The sequence below is a fragment of the Aquarana catesbeiana genome, linkage group LG01 (assembly GCF_042186555.1).
Source record: "Aquarana catesbeiana isolate 2022-GZ linkage group LG01, ASM4218655v1, whole genome shotgun sequence".
In the NCBI taxonomy this organism is placed as follows: Eukaryota; Metazoa; Chordata; class Amphibia; order Anura; family Ranidae; genus Aquarana; species Aquarana catesbeiana.
In genome coordinates this window covers 6,624,858-6,636,675 of record NC_133324.1, presented here as the reverse complement: position 1 = coordinate 6,636,675, position 11,818 = coordinate 6,624,858, and the positions used below count along the sequence as shown (strand labels likewise).

The 11,818-nt window shown below is 43.4% G+C and overlaps 1 protein-coding gene across 1 annotated transcript; it reads right to left on the bottom strand.

Annotated features, from left to right (window-relative positions):
• Positions 1 to 737: 737 nt before the first annotated feature.
• On the bottom strand, positions 738 to 10,513 carry LOC141129986 (chymotrypsinogen A-like). Its single transcript, XM_073617988.1, has 7 exons — positions 10,462 to 10,513; positions 9,889 to 9,992; positions 8,798 to 8,877; positions 7,924 to 8,002; positions 6,867 to 7,047; positions 6,598 to 6,731; positions 738 to 1,260 (listed from the first exon to the last, which is right to left on the bottom strand). The coding sequence occupies exons 1-7, from the start codon at positions 10,511 to 10,513 to the stop codon at positions 1,099 to 1,101; spliced, it is 792 nt and encodes a 263-aa protein (XP_073474089.1). The 3' UTR covers positions 738 to 1,098.
• Between the last annotated feature and the right edge of the window lie 1,305 nt (positions 10,514 to 11,818).

Genomic DNA, 11,818 nt, shown 5'->3' with positions numbered 1-11,818 from the left:
GGCTTTTCACAAACTACAAACAGGACTTCTTATGACTTTCTTTCACCAATGTCTTTCTTCTTGTCACTCTTCCATAAAGGTCAGATTTGTGGAGAACACGACTAATAGTTGTCCTGTGGACAGATTCTCCCACCTGAGCTGTGGATCTCTGCAGCTCCTCCAGAGTTACCATGGACCTCTTGGCTCTTCTCTGATGAATGCTCTCCTTGCCCGGCCGGTCAGTTTAGGTGGACGGCCATGTCTTGGTAGGTTTGCAGTTGTGCCATACTCTTTCCATTTTCCGATGATGGATAGAACACAGCTGCATGAGATGTTCAAAGATTGGGATAATTATTTATAACCTAACCCTGCTTTATACTTCTCCACAATTTTATTCCTGACCTGTCTTGTGTGTTCCTTGGCCTTCATGATGCTGTTTGTTCACTAAGGTTCTCTAAAAAACCTCTGAGGGCTTCACAGAACAGCTGTATTTATACTGAGAATAAATTACACTCAGGTGGACTCTATTTACTAATTTGGTGACTTCTGAAGGTAATTGGTTCCACAAGATTTTAGTTAGGGGTATCAGAGTAAAGGGGGCTGAATACAAATCCCCCCCCCCCCCCACACACACACACACACTTTTCACATATTTATTTGTATTATTTATCATTTTCCTTCCACTTCACAATTATGTGACACTTTGTGTTGGTCTATCATATAAAATCCCAATAAAATACATTTACGTTTTTGGTTGTAACATGACAAAATGTGGAAAATTTCAAGGGGTATGAATATTTTTTTAAGGCACTGTGTATATATTTATTTTTTCTTTGTTTAGCAACTATATAACTTTTAGTTTACCCTTTTCAGCTTTTTTTAACATCTTCTTTCCCTTCTCTCTTCAACTATTATTTTACTGCAGATTTCTACTTTGCTTTTTTCCTCTAGTTTATTAAAAATTAATATTAACCTCTTTTCTTTTTTTTTTTGTTTCATTTGTTTAATATGTTTCCTTGTTTATTTTGTGAATTTATGAATCTCAGGAAAACCCCACAGCCATCTATTAATATAAAAGTTACTTTATTGAGTATCAGAAGGACATACATAGGATGATATTTAGTTGGAGGCAACAGTCTGGTCCACCCAGGATGTGAGGGAGGTGACGCGGGCGTAAACTCCGGGATAAGATGGAGAGCAGGTGCCAAGTCCAAAGGACACAACACCGGTCAGGGTCCAGGCTCCGTTCCTCTCACACACAAGGGGTCCACCAGAGTCACCCTGAAAAGGAACAAAACCAGAAATGATAGAAGAGTTCTCATGGTGATGAATGTATGTGTGACATCTCTGGTCTTCATTTCTTACACAACTATGGAGTCATGAAATAATATCATCTACTTACCACAACCTGAGTGTGGGGCTCAGCCCTGTATATATAAATGGGACCAGTATTTGGATTGCAATGTGGTTCTAAGTATTGTCTTTTGAGGTGAACATACATTTCTAAGAGAAGCCATAATTGGTGGTCAGTATTATATTGAGTCTGCTGGGTGTAAAGGGAATGTAAAGGCATTTTTCAGTTTTGGGTGGAGTGTGGAAAGGTTGGACCATTTGTCAAGTTTTTATTGCTGTCTTTGTACCCATTGGAGACATTCACCCACAGTTGATGAGAAATCCAATATTTTAGAGTAGTCACCAGAACAAGAGGTGATGGGAAATCCTCCAATGGGGACAAATGTTCCTATGACAATGCTCTAAGATGGGAAATCCATTCACTCTGATGAGGTTTCCTGTCACTTCCTGTTGCATCTCCAGGACAGGAAATGAAAGAAAATCTTCCCAGCAGGACACAGACAGCAAATAATACCCAATTCACCAACAAGTGATCTGATGTGAGTATCAACTTGTAAGGGGTCCTTTGAACCATTTACCAGTTCACTCCCACGTCACAAGAAGTTTAAGCCAGTGAGTAGACCAGTAGGCAATTGCATGATACTTGTGTGGATGTCAATCCATTTTTATTAATTTGTGATGGAGTGGTTAAGGATTAGAACTTCTGTCAGGTTTTCATTGCTATTCAGGGCTCTACTAGAGAGATTTCCCCTCACTTCCTGTTCAGCTGACAATGTTTCCCCAGACAGGAAGTCAGGGGAACTCATCAACAGGGACACAAACAGGAATAAAAATCAGATGTCCTGTTCTCCTCGTCATAGTTTTTTTTTTTTTCTTTCTGTCTGTATTGTCTTCATGTTTAGTAAACTGTTTTCATCAAGACAGAAAGTGAGGGGAGATTTCATAAAGGGAGCCATCAATAGAAGTAAAATTCCGACAGGGCTTCTCCTCCTTCCCCACTCTATGCAAACTTGGAAACTAAATAAAAATCATTGTTGGACATACATTTTAAGATGTCCTTATATCATAATTGCCCATTTTTGGACTTTGCATGGATCCATGTAAGGTCATCTACACCATGATGGCACTGCTCAACCACAAGGCCAAGCCCAGTGCCATCTTATATATTCTTTCACAAAAAAAAACATTAACAGGTCTCAGAGGAGAACTTGAACTCGGGAACAAAGCATGAAACACATATATGAACCATTAAGGGGTCTAAAAGAACCCCTCGCCACACAACATAATCAGTGCTGTATTTTGGCCCAGGCCTAGGGCGGCACTTTGTGGGGGGGCGGCACCCCTGCACAAAAAAAAAAAACCCTTCCCTCCTCCTGAGTCAGCCCATTCACTGCCCTAGTTGCTGTCTGCAGTGTTCGGAGAGCGCCTGTCTCTCTCATGGAGCATAAAGCGTGACAGTTCCCTCCCCCCCGTCCTCCTCTTCCCCCTCCCTGAGCTGGTCAGCTTCTCCAGGTGGGCCAGTAGGATTGTGGCTTCAGCAGTGGACCTAAGTACATAGTGTATATTTTGGAGGGGGTGAGAGTAAGATACCGATCCTCTTCACAATCTGTCTCTCCAAGTCCAAACTTCATGCCGTTTATCTGTGCTCCAGCTTTCCGACTTTCTCCTATCCCCTGTTATCTGAAATAGAGACTCTCTGGTCATTAACCCTCTGTGCTTCTCTACTCTGGAGAGGGCTGCGCTTCTCTACTCTGGAGAGGGCTGTGCTTCTCTACTCCGGAGAGGGCTGTGCTTCTCTACTCTGGAGAGGGCTGTGCTTCTCTACTCTGGAGAGGGCTGTGCTTCTCTACTCTGGAGAGGGCTGCTCTTCTCTACTCTGGAGAGGGCTGTGCTTCTCTATGCTTCTCTACTCTGGAGAGTGCTCTGCTTCTCTACTCTGGAGAGGGCTGTGCTTCTCTACTCTGGAGAGGACTGCGCTTCTCTACTCTGGAGAGGGCTGTGCTTCTCTACTCTGGAGAGGACTGCGCTTCTCTACTCTGGAGAGGGCTGTGCTTCTCTACTCTGGAGAGGACTGTGCTTCTCTACTCTGGAGAGGGCTGCGCTTCTCTACTCTGGAGAGGGCTGCGCTTCTCTACTCTGGAGAGGGCTGTGCTTCTCTACTCTGGAGAGGGCTGCGCTTCTCTACTCTGGAGAGGGCTGTGCTTCTCTACTCTGGAGAGGGCTGCGCTTCTCTACTCTGGAGAGGGCTGTGCTTCTCTACTCTGGAGAGGGCTGTGCTTCTCTACTCTGGAGAGGGCTGTGCTTCTCTACTCTGGAGAGGGCTGCGCTTCTCTACTCTGGAGAGGGCTGTGCTTCTCTACTCTGGAGAGGGCTGTGCTTCTCTACTCTGGAGAGGACTGCGCTTCTCTACTCTGGAGAGGGCTGCGCTTCTCTACTCTGGAGAGGGCTGCGCTTCTCTACTCTGGAGAGGGCTGCGCTTCTCTACTCTGGAGAGGGCTGCGCTTCTCTACTCTGGAGGGGGCTGCGCTTCTCTACTCTGGAGAGGGCTGTGCTTCTCTACTCTGGAGAGGGCTGCGCTTCTCTACTCTGGAGAGGGCTGTGCTTCTCTACTCTGGAGAGGACTGCGCTTCTCTACTCTGGAGAGGGCTGTGCTTCTCTACTCTGGAGAGGGCTGCGCTTCTCTACTCTGGAGAGGGCTGTGCTTCTCTACTCTGGAGAGGGCTGTGCTTCTCTACTCTGGAGAGGACTGCGCTTCTCTACTCTGGAGAGGGCTGCGCTTCTCTACTCTGGAGAGGGCTGCGCTTCTCTACTCTGGAGAGGGCTGCGCTTCTCTACTCTGGAGAGGGCTGCGCTTCTCTACTCTGGAGAGGACTGCGCTTCTCTACTCTGGAGAGGGCTGTGCTTCTCTACTCTGGAGAGGGCTGTGCTTCTCTACTCTGGAGAGGGCTGTGCTTCTCTACTCTGGAGAGGGCTGTGCTTCTCTACTCTGGAGAGGGCTGTGCTTCTCTACTCTGGAGAGGGCTGTGCTTCTCTACTCTGGAGAGGGCTGCGCTTCTCTACTCTGCTACAATGGACACATGTACACTGCCGCTTACCTAAACAAACGTTCAGAGGCAGTTGGACGCTTTTTTCCGCTGCCCCTGAACTCATCCAATCTTAGCTTATGTATAAATGTACACATGGTCGTTTAATGCAGTTTTTAGGCAGTTGCGTTTAGAGGCTTTTCTTTGAAGGCAAAAAAATGGGTTCAGACGCCGATGTTCCCGACGTTTCAGGCGACAGACGCGCCTAAACGCGGTACTGGCATTTAGGCCCATTTTAGTTTAGTAGCGTTTTTAAAGGTGCCCTGTTTTATTTGAAGGTCTAATGATGTTGTCTTGACATGAACAAGGCAAAACGCAGCTAAACCAGACTAAACGCGGCTTAACGGACATTTTTAAACGCCGGTTTCAAGCTGTCAAGAAAACCATTCAGAAGAGGTTGCCTGAGCGTCCCGTGTACATTAGGACTTACAGATCAATATCTGCAGGCTGGTGCTTCTGGAATCAATGGCATTTAACACCTGGTGTCTGCTTGTATATGTGGTTCACCTTTCATAGCTACCTGTATGGCTAATGCTGCCTTCTGACGTATGAAGAAAAGTGTCATTTCTCATTATAGATGAGTCTGGATTTTAGTGTCCATCCTGCTGACTACATTTAAGACTGACGGATATTTATTTTTCTTTTTTTTGTGTCTTTTTAATTACACATGTCTCTATCTGGAGTGAACAGCGGTTTGCTGAAAAGGCCAATGACTTTGCCCCACCTTCAATCTCTGTTTGTGCCTGCCCCATCAGCTGCATCCATACTCCGACCCCTGATGCACACACAGACACACTTTCTGTGTGTATGTTAGGCTACTTTCACACTGGGGCCGCGGCTGCTTTAGCGGTAAAGCGCTGCTTGTTTTAGCAAGTGCTCTACTGTTGTTTTAGCATCACTTTTCGGCTGCTAGCAGGGTGCTTTTAACCCTAAAGAAGGGGTTAAAACCGCCTGTGTGGCGGCGCTTCCGCGGCACTTTTCAGGCACTTCGGAAGCACTGCCCATTCATTGCAAAGGGCAGGTGGGGTTAGGAGCGCAGTATACAGCGCTCTCAAACCGCCCCAAAGATGCTGCTTGCAGGAATTTTCTAAGGTCCCACGAGCGCACCACCCCAGTGTAAAAAAAATAACACTGAAATGAATGGGGAGGCAGTTTTCAGGCGTTATTTAGAGGCTATTTCTAGAGCTAAAATACCTGAAAACCACCTCAGTGAGAAAGTTGAGAGAGTTGCCTTTAGTAATAATGGGTTGTAATTCTTGAGAGTAGGTGCAAAGATTATTGCAGGCTTGTAGGGGCCCCAGTGCATTACTTTGCCCAGTGTCCCAGGATGTTACTAAGATGGCTCTGGATGTTTGGACGGTAAGTTTAAAGCCCAGCAGCCAGAATAAGAAAGCTGCCAGTAGCCAATGCTTTCCCATCCATCCACTTTGTTCCTAAGAAGTTTATTAGGAAAAAGCTGAGAGGCATAACTGTGTAAACCTGTGCAGTGCATCTGCCTAATGCTCTGCCTACCCTCCTCCGTGGCATCCTTACATATCACAACTTCCTCCCGGCCCAGGCTCTGTGTTGATAGGAGAGAGCAGGACGAGGGGAACGCCCAGGCCAGGTACAATTAGAATGCAATTGGAGACCCTTATTTGGCACTGGTGAGGCTGCATTGGTGGGCACTGGTGAGGCTGCGCTGATGGGCACTGATCAGGTTGCACTTGGTACCCACTTTTAGTATAGAAAGAGGAAGAGGTGGAGCCTAAAGATGAAGGGGTGTGGTTTTCAGATGACAGGGAAGGTCTTAAACAGGAGGAGGTGTAGCATTGACAGGAAGGGGTGGGTCATATTTAAATTAGGGGGTGCATGAGTTTAGTCAGGACTAGGGCAGCACAAAACCTAAATACACCACTTAGCATAATGCAGAAGATAATTCACCGTAAGAAACAGAACATGGGACCATCAATGGTGGAGCAAATCATGAAGTATTTACTCATCAGTACTCATTAGAATTTATGTAATATTCAGTCCTAAAATAATATATATATAAAATACTCTATGAATGATTGTCAGGCTACATAGATTGTTCTGCCTCATATAAATTGAACCAACTGCATCCTTAAGCATTTGTTCTGTTCAAAATTGTGTAAAAAACGCTAACACTGGTCAATAGAATAGAATCTGTAGACCATCGTACCATGCAAGAGGTGGCACCGAAGGCACCAGCGCAGATCATGGAGGATTGAATTTTGGTTCCGAAGTATCTCTGGCACTGAGTGTTGGTAAGAAGAGGAAGGGCCGTCTGCTGGAGTTTAGCTGGCTTAGCTTTTGCTGAGAGAGAAATGGAGAAGAATTATATAAGCTCTAGACATCTTTATGCACAACCCTCTGTAGGAGACCACGTTTGTATTCCCAGGTGTTAATCAGGGTAACACTTTGTATTTTTTGCTATTCTAATCCCCTTACTGGCAGCATCGGTGTATCCCCATCCGCTGGTGAGGCATTTTTCTCCCACATTGAAGACATCAGAGGAAGCAGCGAGACACACAGGAGACACGCGGTCATTGAGGGTGGCGGGACTGGAAAGCTTGATCAGAGCGATGTCATTGACAAAGGTCCTGGCGTTGTACTGCGGGTGACTGAAGAACTGAGAAAAGTTATAATAAGGATTAATGTTTTTATAGACTTTAATAAATCAAAATCTTCTTCTGAACTTGTAATAGTTGTTCCTCTGAACCTTCTCAGTTTGTAGTTTAATCTGCTTACTTGTCATCTTTTATTCTTCTATTAACATCATACTGAGAGTTGTCTCCACCTTAAACCGCCATCATATGTTATATTAAGTTGAGGGAAGTGGAAAAAGTCCCTGGTCTAAAAAAGTGATGGAAGTGCCAGAACTCCATGTCACTTGTAAATCAGAGGAAACTCTGCTGACAATTTGAACACTTACGTTGGCCATGCCACTGCTTTAAACAATGGGACACAAGGGGGTAAGCAACCTCAGCACACCAGCTTTGGTTAAACTATAAATTACAGAAGGCATTGCAAGACTCTGGAAGCCACAGACATGACTCCCAGAGGCTGAGGCACGATGGGATTTGCAGTTTCACCACATCTAGAGATCCAAGGTCGGCTACTTCCTGGCTAGATGATGATGATGGATGTCCTCCAGCCAGGAAAAAAGGCGGCCTCTATCCAACTTGCTACAGCTTCTAATGCACATTGTGTGAAGCTCACTGTGTTCAGTGAAATCAAAGTAAGAAATTACAATCAAGACTGAAGAGAAGGCTGGAGGTCCACTTTAACGGCTTTCCTGCTTCGGGACTCAAGAGGAAACAAAGCCCCATTTATAAGGCACTTGTAGTCTTTAAATGTAATAAGAAATAAGTCTGCCCACCCATACATATATCACTACATTCTCTACATAGGAAGAAAGCTTAGAAGACACATTGATGACACTGATCACCTTCTCACGTCTAAAACATAAAAAAATTTGAGTTCTCCTTTAGTAATAAGAACTTACTCTGCCGACGGACTTGACCTGGATGGGCTCAGCATTGGATAAAAGGTCGAATGCACCCAGGACCACAAGGTCAGAAGATCTGGATGGAAGACAAACATAATAGGTCTTTGGTAAACGGTTCGGTATCATGGTATCTATGGCTTTCAAACTTAACCATATTTGCTCCATACATGGGGAAATGCCTGGCAGTGTCACAGTAATTTAGTAATGGGTCAGAGACTATACTACTCATACTATCCACATCCCTCTACTTTATACAGCCCCCTACCTTCTACATCTTGTAATAATGTGAATTACAGTCAGTTGTAAATTGAATATATGTCTCTATATTGTATCTGATCTATAATCCAGAGGCTCTGAGTGCACATTTGAAAAAAATGATCTTTATTTAGGATGACTCTGGTCTACAAACCAGAGGCTCTGAATAAACAGTTGGATAAATGGTTCTATATTTAGGATGTGTCTGGTCTATAAACCAGAGACTCTGGATGGACAGTTGGATAAATGGCTCTTTATTTAGGATGTATCTGATCTATAAACCAGAGGCTCTGGATGGACAGTTGAATAAATGGTTCTATATTTAGGATGTATCCATTCTATAAGCCAGGGGCTCTGGATGGACAGTTGGATAAATTGTTCTATATTTAGGATGTATCTGGTCTATAAACCAGAGACTCTGGGTGGACAGTTGGATAAATGTCTCTTAATTAAGGATGTATAATAAGCCAGAGGCTCTGGATGGACAGTTGGATACATTTCTCTATATTTAGGATATGTCTGAACTATTAACCAGAGGCTCTGGATGGACAAATCCCCAGTAAAGCATTGCAGTGAAAGTTGACCTTGCAGTAGAATATTATCATATAAGACTCACATGACTTCACAATGGGCAGCAGTGACAACCCAGAGACTGTTGATGACGGAGCCGCCACAAAAGTGGAATCTAGTGCTGTTCTGTGGACGAAGAGTCATGAGGTCATTGCTTTATATATAGAGATTATTTCACCTACCCCATGAAGATTCTCCCCCCATAGAAAACTGAAGAATGTTAAAGTTACAGAGGGGTGCCACTTTGGAGTGGTGCAAAGAAGCTTTACAAAGCCCCAATATTCATTACTAGGGTGTTCTAGAAGACAAATCCAGAGGGAAGATTCGAGGTACATAGATGACATTACCAGTATCTAAAGCTGAACTCCAGACTGATATAAAATACTCCAATTATTGCAAAATCTGAGTATGTATCTTTCGTGGAGAAAATGCTGCTCCATTTTCCCTTTATCCTGCTCACTGGGTTCTTCCTGGAGAAGAGGACCATCCATTCTGGCCTCTGACATTTCCCTTCAGCTTCAGATCACATGACTAATTGTCTAGGCAATCAGACATGCTGCTAACACTGGAAGAAACCTAAAACAGGACCTTCAGCCCTCCTATTGTTATTATTTATCCATGCCAGCAACACTATAGACTTTTCTTTTATTGGAATCTAGGTCCATTTTAGAGAGGTTCTGCCCTTGAGGATAAAAGTTGGAAGAATCTCCACATACCCTCCACCTCTTCGGATGGTGTCTACCTTCTCTGATCACATGTTGATCATCTTCTAGAGGCTTCTAAGGGCCATCTCCTACTCCTTGATGTTCTTTGTTGGGAGACATCTTATCACCTTCCCCTCCCCCCTTTGCTTTATGAAGAGGGTTGTCACTTACCCCTGCCTCCTCCCACTTAGCTTTCCTAGGAGGGCTGTGTTATGTTAAATCTTTCAGTTTGGAATCGACAAGTAAAACATTCAGTCAGTGAAATTCTAAATTGTGTCCATGGGAAGCTCTATATCTGGGGGATGGGGTGGGGGGCGTGTGTTTGAACACAATGGATGACATTCTGACCCAACAGATCCCTAGAAATGAACAATAAACCCAGAAATGTTATAATTTAGAAAGAAAGACAAGATGTGTTATGAGATCATCGTACCTGAATAGACACCTGCCATGGCCAAGAACCAGGGACGGCGTTTTCTCCATTCACAATCCTGGCGTTGTCGGAGATATGAGGCCTGATGGTGGGAACACCGCAACCTGAGAAAAACACATTCTTATTATAACTGCCAGTAATACATTGTTACACATTACCATATAATACAACACAACGTCTGTTTGGGTTTGAAGTCTTTTTTTATCGTTTTTCCACTTCCACTGCTTTCATACGATCCTTAATATAGCAATAAAATAATCAGGGCCAGGCTATCATTGTTTTATCCATAGTGGATGGGAAATTCATTTTTGAAGCTGAATTTAATCCTTTAGAACGTTTCTGTGGTGTGATCAATAAGATAGAGATTGCCACAAGCCTTTCCACATATTCAGATCAATGTACTACGTTGTACATATGCTCTATGAATGTATGTGTCTACAATATTTTATATATATTTTATATATATATATATATATATATATATATATATATATATATATACATATATATATATGTAAAAAAGAAATATATATTATATACAGTGTTCTACAAACATCCAGTACTTGTACTCACCATAGGCTCCGCTGAGCAGGACCAGGCAGGACAGGACCCACAGTGTTGTCATTTTCTGATATTCTTGAGTAAGAGGATGATTGTAAAGTCTGTTCAGCTTATATACGCTCAGTCAGCCAATCAGGGGAGAGCTCCAGGCTTGCTATTAGGACAATTTTAGACCTCCTTATCAGGGAAACTTTAGCAATTGCGTATATTCCACCGACGTGGGCTGGAGGAAAAGATATGAAGAAACAGGTGTTACAGGAGAACGTCACTTATCAAGACTCTCGCTGAGTGATGGAATCTACAATTAGTCCGTGTATCAGAGTACGTCATTTACTCCATATTACCTAAAGAGTAGGGTTTTTTTTACGTTAAGGAACATCAAAAAAATGTATGAATATTGTGGTTCTACATAACAGAATTGTCACCACTAAATACACACAGGTCTTGCATTCCAAGATCTCACCAACGCTTCTCACATGTCTCCTAATAACTAATTCCTCTTCAGTTAGGACAAAATCCATCATAGACCATGGGCTCCCCTCCTTCACTTCGGCTCAGCAGTGTGGGGATCTCACTTTTATTGAAAAGAAGCTTTAGGATACAACAAAGCCATGGGAAATATTGGCACAAACCAGCATTTATTGAATAAAAACCCTAAGATTCAAACAAGACCTAGAGGTTTAAGCTTAGTGGATTTAACTGGCTGGATGTCAGTGGAGAGTTTTTATGAGTCTAATGCCAATGTCTACCATTTTCTGTCTTTGTTTTGTTGTGGATGTGTTAGTGGTGAGCTGGTGGTCTAGGCAGACTTCAGAAAGATTATTTCACTTTAATTGTTAGTGGGAGATATTCTGTTATATTATGCCAGAAGTAGAAGCAGAGTGATCTCCACCCCCACAGTGCCTGCATAGTTCTGGTGTAACATCATTTATCAGAGATGAAGGAGACAGCAACAGAGGACTTGTGAAGCCCCCCCACTGACCTCCAACAGATGGGGTACTGACGACCAAGTACAAATGGTATGGGAAACTTTTTATCTCTACAGATATGGTTTTATCTCTTATATGAAATAAAGAGTGGATATTATTGAAGATGAGGAACATCTCCAAAGTCAATGGATATTGTGGTTCAACAATACAGAATTTTCACAAATAAACGCACAGAAATCTTGGATTCCAGGATCTCACCAATACGTCTCACATGTCTCCTAAGGACCCCATAACTAATACATTTTCAGTTAGAAGAAATTATATCATTGACCATGGGCTTCCCTCCTCCACCATGTCTCAGTGGTATAGGGATCCCACCTTTTTTTAGAAGAAGCTCAATATAACAAAGGGAAATAATGGCACATACCAGCATTTGTTGA